Genomic DNA, 18,527 nt, shown 5'->3' on the forward strand with positions numbered 1-18,527 from the left:
TATCTTAAAATTTTAAAATGTATTTGGTGTTCATGGAGCTTTTCACTCCTTCCAGCGAATCTAGTCATGAGAAATTTCTACCCATGGAAATATCATGTTTTGATTCCCATTTAAAATTCTAATCCTGAACTTATGTGACAATTTTTTGGTTTTCTAGAGAAAATTACTAGGATTTAGTTTAAACTTATGGCCAGCTAAACAAGTGTTGGCAAGGATTCAGAGAAAAAAGAACCATCGTGCACAGTCGGTGGGAATGCAAACTGGTACAGCCACTCTGGAAAACAGTATGGAGGTTCTTCAAAAAGTTAAAAATAGAACTTCCCTGCAATCCAGTTTTTGCACTACTGGGTATTTACCCCAAAGAATATGAAAACACTGATTCAAGGGATAGATACAGCAATGTTTATTGCAGCATTATTTACAATAGCCAAGTTAGGGAAGCAACCCAAGTGCCCATCGATAGATGAATGGGTAAAGAAGATGTGGCATATGTGCACGCATGTGCACACACACACACACACACACACACACACACACACACAGGAATACTATTCAGCCATAAAAAAGAATGAAATCTTGCCATTTGCAAAAACGTGTATGGACCTAGAGAGTACAATGCTAAGTGAAGTAAGCCAGTCAGAGAAAAACAAATACCATATCATTTTCACTCATATGCGGAATTTAGGAAACAAAACAAGTGAACAAAGGAAAAAAAAGAGACAAACCAAAAAAACAGACTCTTAACTACAGAGAACCAAACTGATGGTTACCAGTGGGGAGGTGTCAGGGATGGGTGAAATAGAGGAAGGGGATTAAGAGAACACTTACTGTGATGAGCACTGTAATATGCGGAGCTGTTGAACCCCTATAATGTACACCTGAAACTATGTAACACTGTATGTTAAGTATACTGGGATGAAAATAAGTTTTAAACAATTTATAGCCAGCTAGGAATTTAATCTAGTTTTCCTGTAATTCTTCCTTTGTTCCTCAAATTTAAAATATGAAACATACCTTTTGTACAGTATTTCATCTGCACATGAGTATTTGAGTGAGTTTGAAATTAGTTTCTATAAAAGTTCAGTGTTTTTAGAAACAATTAAGGACAGCTTTGGGGTCCTTGGGATTTCCCTCCTGTAGCCCCACTGCCACACACAGAAGCCCCAGGAACCATTCTTGTGAGAAATAGTGCTTGTAAACAGAGCACTTTGAATAGCACTTTTGCTAAGAGCCTAATAGGCTCTTAGCTTAATTTTTACACTTGAATTTGGAGAAATATTACTGAGAACATAACATCTAGATAACCAGCAACTTGCTCAAGCCAAATGATCATCTGTAGCACTTTATAATGGAGAAATAGCCACAGTGAGAGAATGTGTCAGGCCCTGTTAATAGCTCTCCTCACAAGCATCTTAGAATGCTGATGGCAGTGTTTAGTGTCTGGCAGGTGTGGGGAGAATCACTCTGCAGTGATGTAATCATCGTGGAAGGAAAGTCTTGATGGCTAGTGATGGGCTTGGTCATATTTAGCTCATGGAATTATTTCTGTCTTTCATCATGCTTGATTACAATTAGTGTGGACAAGACAATTGGTAGGATGTCTGGAATATTTTTATCTTGGCTAAAAAAATTTTACTTAATTTGACGCTACAAGTTTGGCAACAGGTGTCTTTCAAAAAAACTCTGATATTCTTATGTTTGACTACCTGACCTCATTCTATTTTAGTTTGCTTTAAAAATTTATTTTTTTCTATTTCTTTATAAATGTGATTGTCATTTTGTTTCTGTTATATGTGTGTACATGTGTCAATTTATACTCCTTTTACTACAGATACAGAGTAAGTTAGCTACAAACTAGTCTGTATTTTTCAGTATTTGTAATAAAAGGAGTACTATCTGTATCACTCTCTCCTTTTTCTGTGTCATAATTTTGACTAATGCATAGACTAGTAAAACTCAGGAATGCTTTTTTATCATAGCATATATTTATATTCATGTTTTAGTTACCATAAAACAAAATTTCATATTCTTGCGTAGTCTCTGTTCAATTTTCTGGGTATTTACTATTGTGAATAATGCCATGAGTATCTTTGTAGATAAATGCTTGTGTATAGCCATGCTTCTTTCCTCAGGGTAAATTCTAATGTTGATTTGTTAGTTTTTTTCTTTTTTTCTTTTTCTTCTCCCCCCACCCTTCCGCCTTCTCCTCCTCCTTTGATGACAAGGGCAATCATTTCAGGAAAAGAATTTAAGTATTGCAGTATTACACCCCATTTGCTATTTATAAATGGAAGAGGAAGGGAAGGGGATTAACATACATTAAGTGCTTGCCATGGGTTTCTGGCACTTACCATGGGTTATCTTTTATAGGGCATTCAGTATTTTCAGTTGGATACTAAATATTTCTCATTTTACCATGGATGAATGTGAAACATAGGGAGCTTATATACTTTGACCAGCCATGTAGCTAGTGAGAGCCAAAGACAGGAATCACATTTAGGTATGCCTGTTTTTCTCCTTTGTGTCATGTCTTAAAGTCTGTGAGAAAGTTAATGTTAAAAAAAAAAAAAACCAGGGGCCCTGGGTGGCACAGAGGTTAAGCGTCTGCCTTCGGCTCAGGGCGTGATCCTGGTGTTATGGGATCGAGCCCCACATCAGGCTCCTCTGCTATGAGCCTGCTTCTTCCTCTCCCACTCCCCCTGCTGTGTTCCCTCTCTCACTGGCTGTCTCTATCTCTGTCGAATAAATAAATAAAATCTTTAAAAAAAAAAAACATTTCTACATTATATTAGTGAGTATGTGAACTATATATGACAAAGTTTTTAAAAATTGAGGCATAATTTACATATATTAAAATGTATAGATATTAAGGGTTAGTTGATGTGTTTGGATGTGTTTGGATCATTCTGTGTTCTTATATAGCCAACACCCAAAACAGATACGGTACATTTTCATCACAGGAAGTCCTCTTAGACCACTCTCTGGTCCATTGTACTACGACCTTTTCTCCCCAAGCCAGGCAACTGCTTTCTGATTCTGGCACTATCATTCAATTTTGCTTTTTCTTAAATGTCATATACAGAGAATCATACGCTGCGTGTTCTTTTATATTGATGTTGTTCTTTGTGTGGATTGCAATTTGGTATTTTCTTTGGGAGAGGGGAGGCGGTGTTGACGTGCAGTGGGGCAGGCTGCCAGCCACACTGCAGTCCTGGAGCGAGTGGTGCTAGGTGTTACCTGAAGGAAAAGATGGGAGGGGATGGGTGTATCTTACACGAATTAAATCTGTAAGGTCAGTATTATTTCCATTTGATTGCTGAGTTTTCTGCGGCTCAGCAAGGTGAATTAATAAGGCTGATGTTTCAGAGTGAGCAAGGGGTAGTAGAGCCAAGACTTGAAGCCTAAAGTCTCGTCTTTTTAACCTGAAAGCCTGGGCACGCCTTTTCCACAATCGAAGACGTTTCTTTTTTTTTTCCCTGAAGAAATGAAAAAGCAAATATTAAACTCCCTACCTCGCTGTGATAACCGAGGTCTGGGGAAGCCAAGGGTCAGGGTTATCAGGCCAGGAAACAGAGCAAGTTCTGTAAAGAGCTCCAAGTGGAGCAGGGAGGCCGCCAAGCCAGGAGGCGGAAAATGGCTTCACTCCTGGCCTGGCGCCCTCCTGGAAGTTTTTGTAACTGGCCCTCAGGCAATCCCATTCCTTCCTGCTTTGAAGACCTCCAGAATTCAAAGGGCCAACACCTTGTGCTTTCCGCCAAGATTTTGGTGAGACCTGGCCAAGGATTCCAAGGTTAGTGTTAGGGATGGGGACAGTTCGGCCTTTCTCTTTGCGGGGAACCTTCAGCATGTACGTCGGAATCACCGTTCCTCCACGTGAGGAAACGTGAGCTCTCTTCAGGGGCTGGAGGTGGCTCCCCACAGTCATTCTTTGCTGCTGCCTCCCCTAGGCACGGTCCGGAATGGAGGTGAGAAGGAGGCTCAGGATAGAGAACGAAAGTTCTGCATCACCTCAGTGAATGAGACACGTGGGCGAGGGATTAAGAGGTCATTGCAGGGCATCTGTGGCAATGGCGTTGGTTTGGGGGGTCTGTGAGAAACTACAGACCTGTTTCTATTGATGAGAATGAAATCCCTCTAAGCATCAGCCTTAAAAAATATACTTAGTTTATTTTATGATACATCAAATGAATTCCAAATGGACTAACTATATGCAAAATATTGTTTCATCTCATAAAAAATATCAGGAATAGAAGTGGATACTTCCCAAATCTTTGAACTTTAAAGCAATAAAAGAAAACTTGAAAGAATTTTTGTGACCACATTTAAAAAGTATGCGATAGAATATTTGTAACAAATAGGAAAGATAAAAAGCTAATAATACCCTTATTATATAAAGAGTTAACATCTGCTACGGGAATGAAATGTGACAGGACAGAGGATTCAGAAACAGACTCAAGTAAGTATGAGAATGTGGTCCATGATAAAGATGACATTTTAAGTCTGTCGGGTAAAAATAGAATATTCAATATGTATCGGAATAGTTGGCCAAGCATTTGGGATAAAATACTAAAGCTCTGCTTCACTGCTTATACCAAAATAAATTCAAGTGGACCATATATTTAAATTGGAGTGCCTTGAGAGACAGGATTACGTTGTAGATCTGAGCGTAGTTTCTGGACTTAGACGGTCCGGGCTTGCAGCCCACCTCTGGCAGTCACCAGCTTTATGGCCTTGGGGAACTTAATCACTTTGTGCCTCACTGTCGTAAGATGGGGATGAAAATAGTATCTGCCTCCCAAGGACTGTTGTGAGGAGTATATGAGTTGATCTCTGGAAAGGGCTTGGAACAGTGCTTGGCACGTACAGGTGTTCTAAGTGTGGCTGCTTTCATCATCATCATCATCTTCATCATCACTGAAAAAATTAAAACCATAAAGGCACTGAAAGAAAAGAAAGTATGGCAAATATATTTTATGAGCTTGGGGTTGGAGAAACTATTTTCAATCATGACACAAAAGCCATACCCCAGGAAGGAAAACTGAGAGATTTGATGTTTGAAACTTCTCCACTTGGGGAAAGAATGCCATCGGAGTGGGGTGCCCGAGGTCACCATCCCTAGAAGGGATAGGCTGTGATGTGACAGCCATTCATTTAGTGCTTCCTGAACTGAACCTGGAAGAGGATTAGGAGAAGCCGGGTAAGTGCCCTGGGGAGAGACTGTCTCAGTGATTTCAGTGTCATCTGGGTCTTTCTACCTGACACTCCTGGATTAGTCTCCTGCGGCTGCTCTAACAAGTTACCACAGACTTGGTGTCTTCATACAACAGAAGTGTGTTCTCCCCACTCGGTTCTGGAGGCTTGAAGTCCGAAATCAAGGTGTCGGCCAGGCCGTGCTTCCTCTGAAGACTGTGGCGAGCAGTCTTTCCTGGCTTCCTCTGGATGCTGGTGGCTCCTCCTCCTCCTCCTCCTCCTCCTCCAACAACCCTAACCCTGGTAAAACTTCATCTTAACTAATTGTATCTGCAAATTATATCTGTTTGAAATAAGATCACATTGTGAGTTCTGTTTAGATATGAATTTGGGGAGGATGCAGATTCACCACAGCTGACCCACCACAACTGTTATGCTCCTTTCCAGGGGGAAAGCACGGCCTTCGAGAATAGTGGGGTCGGTAAAGGCCGGGCGGTGACCTAACACACAGCAGCACCTCAGTGGTAGCGGTTGTGATGGCAGAGATGACGTGCACAGAGCTACACCAACAGGAGGCCAGAGAGACCGCCACTCATCATGTAAAGGCCTTGCCTTTAGCAGATGATGCCAGGTGTTTGAACATCTGGAAGTGACAAAGGAGATAGTAAGAATAGGGAGGGAGTTGATAGAAAACTAATAAAGCTTTTCAAATAGAACTCGGTCATATGCAATGTTGAGAGAAGAAGACCGAAATCCCATGCCATGGTGGACAAACTAGGATTTCTCTTTTTTTTTTTTAAGTTTTAAGTCCAGTATAGTTAACATACAGTGTTACATTAGTTTCAGGTGTACAATATAGTGACTCAGCACTTCACACAGCACCCAGTGCTCATCACAACAAGTGCCCTCCTCCATCCCCATCACCTATTTCCCCCCTCTCCCCCCATCTCCCCTCTGGTGACCATCAGTTTGTACTCTGTAATTGAAGAGTCTTGGTCTCTCTCTCTCTCTCTCTCTCTCTCTCTCTCACACACACAAAGTAGGATTTCTAAGAAGGATCCATTGTTAGGCTTTAGGAGATTGTGGTATGGCTTGCAACACTGTGAAAAAGACTTGTGTATGTGGATATGCACATTCTGGAAAGAGGGTTCTGAATTCTCATTAGATTACCACATGGGTGTCCTGAACCCCAGGAAAGTAAACACAGACTAAAGAATCGTCTTTGGAGTAGACTGTTAGGATTAGTTTTCAGATAAAAAGGCTAGTTCGCCCTCCCTTAGGATCACTGTGGATTAAAATATACCTCTATAACTTGTGCTCCTTTACAAATGGGAAAATACTACAAATGCGTTTATCTGTTGCTCTGGTTTGTGAACATCCTCTGTGTCTTCCAGCCGTGCGCGTGAGTAATTTGTGCACACTCACTTCCTCCCCAGCCACCACCCCATCTCTCTGCGGCTCTGTAGCTCAGAGGAGAAGCGTCTTCCCCCATGGCCTCCGCTTCCCCTCCTCCCTGCCGCGTTGGAGCTCATGCCGGTGAGCTCCCCCTGTCTACTGACCTGCGCTGTGGGCAAGGTCCCTCCTGGAGCTTCCAGGGCACATTCTTCAGTCCTCAAGTTCTTCAGCCTGTCGGCAGTGTCTAACACCACGGATCCCTTCCTCCTCGAAATGCTTCCTTCACTGGGCTTCCAGAATTTCGCACTTCTTACCTGTGGCTTCCTCGTCTCCTTGGCACCCTTCCCCTGTTGGTGACAGCCCCTCCAGGCTCAGCCCTCCCTCTGATTTCTTCCCCATATGTGCTGCTACCCCTGGGGTCTCACTGTCACCTTGGTTTTCCTTCCTCTCCTCCTGAGAGTATGTATTATGAAAGCAAGGTAACAAGTTTTCTTCCACATGACCCTTTAAATCTTTCTCATGTAGGCTGTTCATTTTGTTTATTTCGTTATGGCTGCACTTCTCTGATGTATTCTTTTTTCTCGATTGGCTCATACTCACCTTGGGGATTTTGCCTTTCCACTGGTAATACATGCTGGTGGGAGGGCCGAAGCAGTGCCCTTCCGCAAGAGTCTGGGCCCTAGGGGAATGTAACCCCTTGGGTGCACTTCACCACGGCCCCCTCCCACCACCAGTAGGTGGTCTGGCTCTTCAAGACACCTCCCTCTTCTCTGCTGGGTGCTGCTTTCCTCCTGTGCCCGTGTTCCTGAGTAGCCCTCTAACGTTAACCTTGGCAGGTGGAGGGCCAGCCAGGCGGCCGGGGCCTCTGCCCAGCTGCACCCGCAGGTCCCTGGCTTGCCCTGGGCCGGCACTGCTGTGTGGCCATGTCCCGTGCTGATGGCACGCCCACCTGTGGGGACTGGCACCTGGCACTCTTCCACTCTTGGCTGCCCTTCGCCCGCAGCCAGTTTCTGTCTCCCATGGTTTCTCATGTGTTTGCTGCTTCTGCCTCGGGTTCATCAGCTCTCTCCTTTCTCAAGCCATGTGTGTGTGCTGTTGGGTTCAGAAGGAGGAGCCAGCAGTGGATCAGTCCATCAGCTTGTGGATTCTGTTATTTCCATAACAGAGATTAACAGTAGAGCTGTTTCCACGTTGGAAACAAATGAGTTCAATACAAATTAAGAAAACATTTAAGTATCTTTAAAAGGAAGTATGTTTACTCAGCAAACATTTGAAAGGAGATTTAAGTGCACTAAATAATAAAAGAAATAAAATTCAAAATAATAGCTGCATATACCTTTAGTAGAACAAAGTATCAAAGATTTAAAAAATAATGATGTGCTCAGTACTGATACTATGCAATGAAATGACACATTTTCATATACTACTGATAGGCATCTAATTCGATTTAGCCCTTTTAGAAAGTATCAGACTCACTGCCAGAATCCTAAAATGTTTATTCCCTTGATTCCATAATTCTGTTTCTGGAATTCTTTTTTTTTTTTTTTTTTTTTTTTTACAATTTTCTGTTTTTTTAAGTAACCTCTACACCAAGGTGGGGCTCGAACTCACAACCCTGAGATCAAGAGTCGCATGCGCCACTGACTGAGCCAGCCAGGTGCTCCTGTTTTGGAAATCTAACCTAAGGAAAGCTTCAGTGTAGAAAAAAACTTTGGGCACAAAGATACGCATTGAAGTGGTATTTATAATAATAATAACAACAGTGGCAGCACATGGAAGCAGCCTCTATCTGACTGCAGGGAAATTGTTAAATAGACTACAGTCTGTCAACCCAGTGGAATATTTTGAATCTATTAAAATGGTCTATTTTATTTTATTTTTTTAAGATTTTATTTATTTATTCGACAGAGATAGAGACAGCTAGCGAGAGAGGGAACACAAGCAGGGGGAGTGGGCGAGGAAGAAGCAGGCTCACAGCGGAGGAGCCTGATGTGGGGCTCGATCCCATAACGCCAGGATCACGCCCTGAGCCGAAGGCAGACGCCTAACTGCTGTGCCACCCAGGCGCCCCTAAAATGGTCTATTTTAAACAGTATATGAAAACATGAAAAAATTCTATGACATAATGTTAAGTGAAACGGGGAAGATAAGACCGTTTACATAATATTTAAAAATTTACACATAGTAAAAAATTAGAAGAAATTCACTGCAATGTTAGTAGTGCTTGTGTTTGGGAATTTTATTTTTCCTTTTTTTTTTTTTTTATTAACTCTGATGTCTTGGGGAAGTAAAAAAAATAATAATAAAACTACAAAAACCTGTTTGGTTTTGATCCATTCAGGATTTGGTAAAGAAATGATAATGAAATGATCACAGTCATTAGTATACATATGTCATAAATGAGGAATTTTTCCAGTATAAAAGAATCTATTATTAGAAAGGAAGAAATAACAGGAATAAGGAACTGTGCCTCGTAAATGAACACACGAATGCTTGAGCGCAAGATCCAGGACCTGGACTGTGGGTTCAAATCCAGCTCCACCTTCCCCAGGTGTGTGACTTGGATAAGTTACAAGTTACAAATTTTTATTTTATGAAAATGATACATACATATATACAACTTAAATAGTAGTCAAAGGCTTATAACAAAATACAGCAATTTCCTGTTCTACCCCTTTCTAGTCCTAAAGATCCTGTTCCTTAAAGGAGTGTATAGTATTTAGTATATAGTATTTAGTGTTTCTTTTGCCATTTGCACATTTCCATATTTCATAATATAAATATATACTGCTACTTTTATTAACCAAATTTAGGTATTATCTGTTCACTATTATAGTAAGCAAGGACTTAACTCCCTTATATCAACACCTCTGCTACTTCTCTTTCTTTGTTTAAAAGGATATTGTTTATTTATTTATTTATTTATATTATTTATTTGAGAGCACAAGAGGTGGAGAGGAGCAGAGGGGGATGGGGAGGGAGAGGGAGAGAGCTAAGCGTGGAGCTTGATGATGTGGGGCTCGATCTCATGACCCTGTGATCGTGACCTGAGCCAAAACCAAGAGTCGGATGCTGAACTGACTGAGCTACCCAGGCACCCCAAGTGCTACTTCTGTTTCTTATCTTCCCAGGATATTTACATTAAATTTTTTGGTTAAACGAATGTTCTCTATTAACAGTCTACTGTTAACAGCCTAACAGGTTGCTATGATTAGGCCCTCTTTTTGCTTTTTGTTTTTTATAATGTTAGTAATTGTCTTGGTTTTCATGTTTTTCTCTCTCTTTGTAAGCCTCTCGCCTGAAGTCATAATGTCTCCTGCCTTTCTTCTGCCTTTTTTCTGGATACAGTCACTAACCCTTTGTAATTGCTAAATCCAGTGGAGTCTTCCAGCCCTAAACTTTTATAGCTGTGCTCTTCTTGTTACTTCCTCCTTCCTTGGTTTCCATGACATCACTTTATCCCATCTTTCTGAGCACTCCTTCTTATGCATAGACCCCTGTTCACCCCTGTTGCTTATGCATAGACCCCTGTTTACCTTCCCTTAAGTGTAGTGTTCCTCAGGATTCTATCTGTAATCTGATTCTTAGCCAGCAGAATCTCTTTAGGCAGTATCTGCCATGGTCATGAATGACTTCTATTATCTGTTCATCCTTATAGAACTTTCTTCTAAGCTCATTCAACTGGACATTTAACAAACAGAGAGTATGCAGACATTTGTCATTCTTCCATTCCTGTTCAAGGTCCCACTCTCTTCTTGTGACATCAGCATGAATTGTGTAGAGGCTTTGGTATCTTCCTGTCTAAAGTTCCCTTCACCCTACCTGCCCCTGTTCACATAGACATGCCACCTCCTAACCTCTTATGTTTCTGTTCCCTTCACACACCACCAAATACACACACACTCTTCTCCAACTTTTCCCCTCTCAAACACCTGCGCTCCCACTCTCGATTTTTATTGGCAAGAAAGCTAAAAGTTTTCTCTCCCCCGTCTCCTCCTATAGGTAAAGTGAGAGGATGGGATGTTGGGTCAATTGTCAGATTGCAGAGAAAGCAAAGTATTTTACTAATTTAGCATGGTTTATTTGTACTTGATAGTAACTATTTTAATAGACCATCCCTTTTAAAACGTATTAATCCTTGAAATGTTTAAAGAATGATCACTTGACTGTAGTGCATATTCATGCAATTTCTTCTGCATTGTTACTTTTAGATTTAAAACCCTGAGTGAGATTGTAATAAGAATTTTATTATTTTAAGAATTAAAACTACACATGTGGTTGTAATGTGAATTTACAAGCAGAGATAAGGTTCTTGTCCAAACAAGAAAGAAAAAACACCATTGAATGTTCTCTTCTCCACTTTTATTGCTGTATGTAATTAGGGCCTTGAGTCTGAGCTTACATTCCTAAAAGCTACAGGTGTCAATCATCATTCAGAGATAGCACTCAGAATGAGAAGAGAGAAGCATCAAGCCTGTAAAAGAAGAAGCCTCCAAGGAGCCTTAAAAGGAACCCCATGTGAATCAGCATGTGATTCTAGAGAGTGGTTCAGGATGGCTTGATGTTTATTAATTTTTTTATAATAATAATTTTTTTATTATATTATGTTAGTCACCATACAGTACATCCCTAGTTTTTGATGTAAAGTTCCATGATTCATTACTTGCGTATAACACCCAGTGCACCATGCAATATGTGCCCTCCTTAATACCCATCACCAGCCTATCCCATTCCCCCACCCCCCTCCCCTCTGAAGCCCTCAGTTGGTTTCCCAGAGTCCATAGTCTCTCATGGTTCATTCCCCCTCTGTTTAGCCCCCTTTCTTCTTCCCTTTCTTCTCCTACCGATCTTCCTACTTCTTATGTTCTATAAATGAGTGAAACCATATGATAATTGTCTTTCTCTGCTTGACTTATTTCACTTAGCATTATCTCCTCCAGTCCCGTCCATGTTGCAGCAAATGTTGAGAAATCGTTCTTTTTGATAGCTGAGTAATATTCCTTTGTATATATGGACCACATCTTCTTTATCCATTCGTCTGTTGAAGGGCATCTCGGCTCCTTCCACGATTTAGCTATTGTAGACAATGCTGCTATGAACATTGGGGTGCATATAGCCCTTCTCTTTACTACGTCTGTATCTTTGGGGTAAATACCCAGTAGTGCGATTGCTGGATCATAGGGTAGCTCAATTTTTAACTTTTTAAGGGACCTCCATACTGTTTTCCAGAGTGGCTGTACCAACTTGCATTCCCACCAACAATGTAGGAGGGATCCCCTTTCTCCACATCTTCTCCAACATTTGTTGTTTCTGCCTTGTCAATTTTTGCCATTCTAACTGGCAAAAGGTGGTATCTCAATGTGGTTTTGATTTGAATTTCCCTGATGGCTAATGATTTTGAACATTTTTTCATGTGTCTGTTAGCCATTTGTATGTCTTCATTGGAAAAGTGTCTGTTCATATCTTCTGCCCATTTTTTGATTTGTTTATTTGTTTCTTGTGTATTGAGTTTGAGAAGTTCTTTGTAGAACTTAGATACCAGTCTTTTATCTGTAGTGTCATTTGCAAATATCTTCTCCCATTCCGTGGGCTGCCTCTTAGTTTTTTTGACTGTTTCCTTGGCTATGCAGAAGCTTTTTATCTTGATGAAGTCCCACAAGTTCATTTTTTCTTTTGTTTCTCTTGCCTTTGGAGATGTGTCATGAAAAAAGTTGCATTGGCCGATGTCGTAGAGGTTGCTGCCTATGTTCTCCTCTAGGATTTTGATGGATTCCTGTCTCACATCGAGGTCTTTCATCCATTTGGAGTTTATCTTTGTGTATGGTGTGAGAGAGTGGTCAAGTTTCATTCTTTTGCATGTAGCTGTCCAATTTTCCCAGCACCATTTATTGAAAAGAATAGAGAAAGGACCCAAATTAATAAAATTGTGAATGAAAAGGGAGAGGTCACAACCAACACCAATGAAAGAGGAAGGATCATTAGAAACTTTTATCAACAGCTTTATGCCAATAAATTAAACAACCTGGAAGAAATGGATGCTTTCCTGGAAACCTATAAACTACCAAGACTGAAACAGGAAGAAATTGATTGTTTAAACAGACCGATTAATTATAAAGAGATTGAAGCAGTGATCAAAAACCTCCCGAAAAACAAGAGTCCAGGGCCTGACGGATTCCCTGGGGAATTCTACCAAAAATTCAAAGAAGAGATAATACCTATTCTCCTGAAGTTGTTTCAAAAAATAGAAACAGAAGGAAAACTACCAAACTCATTCTATGAGGCCAGTATTACCTTGATCCCCAAACCAGGCAAAGACCCCATCAAAAAGGAAAATTACAGACCGATATCCCTGATGAATATGGACGCCAAATTTCTCAACAAGATCCTAGCTAATCGGATCCAACAGTACATTAAAAGGATTATCCATCATGACCAAGTGGGATTCATCCCTGGGATGCAAGGTGGTTCAACATTCGCAAATCGATCAGTGTGATAGATCGTATCAACAAGAAAAGAGTCAAGAACCATATGATCCTCTCAATAGATGCAGAAAAAGCATTTGACAAAATACACCATCCTTTTCTGATTAAAACACTTCAGAGTGTAGGGATAGAGGGTACATTCCTCAATTTCATGAAAACCATCTATGAAAAGCCTACAGCAAATATCATTCTCAATGGGGAAAAGCTGGAAGCCTTTCCCTTAAGATCAGGAACACGACAAGGATGCCCACTCTCACCACTATTATTCAACATAGTACTAGAAGTCCTTGCAACAGCAATCAGACAACAAAACGGGATCAAAGGTATCCAAATCAGCAAAGAAGAAGTCAAAATGTCTCTCTTCACAGATGACTTGATGTTTATTTTTAAAAAATGTAAAGGTGATGTTCCATCAGGTCTCAAGGTTTTTCACCGTCACTGTCATTGATGATGGTGATGGGAGCCCTTTATTTTTTGTTACTTGATGTTTGTAGCTTACCAGTTTGTTCTGTGGATTTTTTAAGGTCCTTAAAATTCTGGTCAGGGCAGTAGTGGATGGGATGACTGATCGAAGTGGGGATGTTGCAACTGGCCTCAAAGGAAAGCTGCAGGAGTTACTTGGCAGAGTGACTTCAAGAGTGACGAATGATGGAGAAATCTGGAGGCTGTATGCTGAAGTGTATGGAAATGGGCAGAGTGAAAAGCCTGATGAAAATGAAAAGGTAAGTTCTCTTTCAGTCCTCCTGGGTGCTTGCCTTTTGTTTGAATTATGTGTAGTGGATCTGCTTCCTTGATGTTTGGAGGAAGAGTTAAATAGCTTGAAAGGGAAGATTGATAAGCTCAGGTTTTCCATTTGGATTCAGAATCTTTACCATAAGCACTTTGAATTGCGGGCAGGTTAAGACTTGTAAGCGTTCATTTTCTTTTTTCTTTCCATGAATTTTTCTTGCATAATTTTTCTCTATTTCCTGCAAAAGGGTCTCCTGCCTCTTTCCGCAACCCAGGGTTGCAGCAAGCCGCTGTTCACATTATTCACCCTCAGCCCTTTCTTCAGGCTCCTTGCTAAAGACTCAGGTAGATGGGGTCCAGGGACAAAAGAAGGTTTAGATCTGAGATAGGGGCCATGGAAGGAAAAAAAAAAAAAGGCGCTAGATAAGAACATTGGAGGAGAGCTTTTAAATGCTTTACAGAGGTTACCCTGTCCCTTTCTCGGAAGTGCATTAGAACACCAGTTACACCCAAGTTATGCCTTTGGCCTCTTATCTTAGAACTCAGAGGAGCCCCCAGAGTTTCCAAGGCTAAAATAATTGTTTTCTGTTTTTTTCAAAACGTCCACAACAAATCAAATGTACTCCTTGCGCGAGTTTGGAATTCGCTGCAGTACAGCTAGTCTGTGGGATTCCTGGCCACCTCTCCTCCCTCAGTCCGCCCAGCTTGTCAGCCCAGAGAACACATACGCACACGCACGCACCACACACTCCCACTTTCTGTCCTTCCATTTCTTCTTGAATTACGTGCTCTTGTATATCTGGAATCGGGTCGTCGGAATTCTCTGATCCGTGACTTCTCCCTCAAGAATCTGCGAGGATGGGGCCGTGAAAGAGTGTTTTAAACTTTTGTGAGTATCACGCCTGTCGGTAATTCTGTAGGTGTCGCCAAGTTCATGCCTCTTTCTCTAAACCGGGCTTGTAAGCTGATGGCTACAGATGCTGAGGAAAGGTGTGTGCCCTTCTTCTAGATTTTCAAATCTGGCATCTCTCTTTTTCTGTTTGGAGGGAAGTATCTCTGTCCAGATAAATCCATCTGATTGCTTTTAATTGCTTGTTGCTGTTGGGTGTGCATCTGTACCCCTTCTTTGATGAGAATAATAAAGACCGTGCTGCATAACACAGATGCTCGTCTTTCAAGTTGGAATTAGTTCCACATGACTTCCAGGAAACAGAGTTTGAAATGCGAATTCTACTTGTTTTTCTGAACATTGTTCTTTTTCTGTCCTCAGGCGTTCCAGTGTCTCTCTAAGGCATACAAGTGTGACACACAGTCCAGTTGTTGGGAGAGAGATATAACATCATTTAAGGAAGTGGTGCAGAGAGCCTTAGGACTCGCACATGGTATTCGATGTAACGCTTGATATCCCTGCCACGGTTTAATGTATTTTTACTGAAAAAGAATTTGTCAAAAGTGAAGTTCCATTACAAATAAGTTCAGAGTATTTTGTTATATGGAAATTGTCATATTTCATGCAGCAAATCTTTATAAGACCAGCTACTAGGTGGTAAGCACTTTGGAGCAATAGGAGCAAATAGAGGCTGGAGTGGTAGGAAGGCTAGAGGCTTAGATACCGTTGGCATAAGTGACAGGTATTAGGAGACGTGAAGTACCTTTCCAGCTGTGTCTAACCTGCACGCACACAGAGTCTGTTTGTGTTGATTGTGTAGTATTAAGGAAATCTGTTAACATTTCCTGACTGATAGTCTTCCTTTATAAATGAAAATATTTTTTCTCAAACACACATAGATTATTGGAGAACATAGCAATGTAAAAGAGCTATGGCATATGCAAAAGAAATAAAAAATATAATCCCATCCCTACCTTTGGGAAATTCAGTGGGTGATATTTGAGGGAAGAGATAACTTTACATACAAGGTTGCATGCCTATTGGGTATATTCCAGATAAAGGCCCCTTTTCATTATTTGCATTAATGAAAACTATACCAGTTAAATTTAATAATGCATTTTTATATTTAGAATTGAATATGGATGTGTGATGCCCTGGGAATGCAGTTCAAATAAAATAATGAAGCCACAGTGTTAAGAACTGAGTCACAGAGACTATGAACCTTTCCTAAAGTCCTCCTCTAACTTCTTTGGCAACTAATAATTACAGTAATTGGAGAGCCAACAGGGACCATAAAGAGGGCAGACCTTTGAGATCAGGAGACTCCAGGACCAGCCCTGCCACGTACTTGCTAGGTGGTGCTGGGTAAATGACTTAACTCCTCTGAGCCTTAGTTCCCTCATCAGTAAAATGGGGGTAATGCCTACCTTCTTGTTACGAAGAATAAATGAAAACATATTTAAACACTTAAGAGTATCTTGCACATGGTTGAAATGTGAATCCCTGACCTCCTCACCCCAATCCTGTTCCTTCTGGGGTAGAGGAGCTGAGCTGTCTGATAAGGCATTCAAAACTAAAAAGAGAAAAATGAAGAACAAGAGTAAAGTTTAACGTGTCTCTAAAGAAGTCACAGAACATTCAGACTGTTTAGAAATGGGTTTAGTAGTTGATAATTCTACTTATGGTCGTTGATATCACTGACAAAAAGAATATAAATATCCAATTATCTGGGCCGCCTACCCCTTGACAGATCAGGGAGACATGCTGAACTCTGTCCAGCTGAAATTCAGAGTAGACGAGGTGGAGGTCATTGCTGATAGTCCCATGGAATGTGGCTGCAGTTCACGTGGCTTGTGCTGGCCTCATGGTGGGTGGGCTCAGATGGAATTCAGTCCTGATGCCTTTGGCTTTGATGGATATAGTACCATGTTTGAGGAGACCCATTCCCAGGTGTATTATGTACATAATTATAGCAAGGTGCAATCTCCTTGGAAGAATTTATCTTATCTACTTGAGATTGCCAAACCTAAACAGTTCTGTGTACAGCTAGCTTCGTAACAGCCAAAGCCAAGATATTTTGTGTAATCACTAAGTGATGCTGTTTAAACCCGTCAAATATAAATGCGCAGGTTAAAGAAATAAGTACTGCAGGAAGAAAATCTTCATTTTGTGTCTTGAAGTTGTTTTTAAGCTATTTTGGGCACCGTTTTTTCATCAGGGCAACACTGGGAGAAAAACAAGCTTCTGTTCTTTTAAGTTCCCTCTGACTTTAATGAATTAGGCGTTGGTGTTCCTACAACATTTTAAGCATCTTTGAGTGGATGCTCAGTTTTAGTTTCTGGTGATATTTTAGATTTACGAAGATAAATCTTTACCTTTTCTTTGTTGTTTTTGTAGACCAGTGCTCAGTTGTTATATATTCTCTTTTTAAAATTTTTCTCCCCGGCACTGTTGTCCGCCTTGCTCAATTCTGAAAAAGGAAATAGAACATTAAAAAAAAAAAAATCTCCGCACACACACACATCTCCCCATGACTTACTCCCTTTTGGGTTGCTATTTTTAAGAGTAACCATGTACTTTGGAAGGCTTGATAAGACCCTGCAGTGTCTCTACATAGGGCTTGAGACCTTTCTGTAACAGTGTTGCTATTGTGTATCCATTTGTATTGTCTGGGGGCTATTCATTTCCAGTTTCTGCTATTGTTTTCTGGGAAAGGGTGGGCAAAAGCTGGTTCCTTCTTTGCCATCCAGGACTTTCAAAATAATAGTTATGCATTTTAACTATAGTTTGCCTGGAGGAAGCACTGCTGTCTTGGATTTCCTGATGATTTGAAACAGCATTTTATTTCTCTGTCTTTCTAGAACTCTTATCTTTGTCTCTAGTGCTTTTTTGTGTGTGTGTGCTCAATATTTTATTTTATTTTTTTTATTTTAATTTTTTTTAGTATATCATGTTAGTCACCATACAGTACATCCCTGGTTTCTGATGTAAAGTTCGATGATTCATTAGTTGCGTATAACACCCAGTGCACCATGCAATATGTGCCTTTTGGAAATGAGAATGAGCAAGGGATCTAATAGTGGTTTTGTCTTTTTGCTCTGTTTTTTTCCCCAGAATGAAAATAGGATTTAAAAAAAGAATCACAACTGTTTCTGATACGTTCCTAGATATTTAACAGCCCATTTAACTACCTCACCCATGGTAGTTACAACTTTCTTCTCCAAAGGGACACAGACATCATAATCTTCACTATCTCCAGGTTGACTGTGCCCTTTGAAAATGAGTTGCATGTTGTTGATTACCATGCATTGTTTCAACCCTTTGCTGAGAAATGTCAAAATCTAATAATCATTTTGAAATGAGAATGTCAAACTTGGTTCTCACCAGCAATGGAAGATAATAATGATAAAACGATTTTGCCAGCACAGGCAATCCCCGCCAGTTGACGAGAGTTTGCATGCAAGAGAAACACCTATTTTCCATTCCTGGTCTAAGATCTAGGGCACTAAGTGACTTCCATTGTTGCACTGTTTAGTGTAGTTTTAAACTAGGATCTGGCTGTCGGTCTGCTTTGTGGCAAGCATAATTTATTTTATTTATTTTTTTATAATAATTTTTATTATGTTATGTTAGTCACCATACAGTACATCCCTAGTTTTTGATGTAATGTTTCATGATTCATTACTTGCATATAACACCCAGTGCACCATGCAATACGTGCCCTCCTTAATACCCATCACTGGCCTATCCCAATCCCCCACCCCCCTCCCCTCTGAAGCTCTCAGTTTGTTTCCCAGAGTCCATAGTCTCTCATGGTTCATTCCCCCTTCTGTTTACCCCCC

General features: G+C 40.7%; 1 protein-coding gene across 2 annotated transcripts in view; it reads left to right on the forward strand.

The window, feature by feature from the left end:
• TTC27 (tetratricopeptide repeat domain 27) overlaps positions 1–18,527 on the forward strand; it is a 184,070-nt gene that overhangs the window by 160,172 nt on the left and 5,371 nt on the right. For both annotated transcript variants that reach the window (XM_008700249.2, XM_008700250.2), the window contains 2 exons: positions 13,592–13,789; positions 15,067–15,178. In XM_008700249.2, the coding sequence (XP_008698471.1) occupies positions 13,592–13,789; positions 15,067–15,178 (310 nt within the window). The remainder of the gene's footprint in view (positions 1–13,591; positions 13,790–15,066; positions 15,179–18,527) is intronic.

The sequence above is a fragment of the Ursus maritimus genome, unplaced genomic scaffold, assembly GCF_017311325.1.
Source record: "Ursus maritimus isolate PB19 unplaced genomic scaffold, ASM1731132v1 scaffold_6, whole genome shotgun sequence".
In the NCBI taxonomy this organism is placed as follows: domain Eukaryota; kingdom Metazoa; phylum Chordata; class Mammalia; order Carnivora; family Ursidae; genus Ursus; species Ursus maritimus.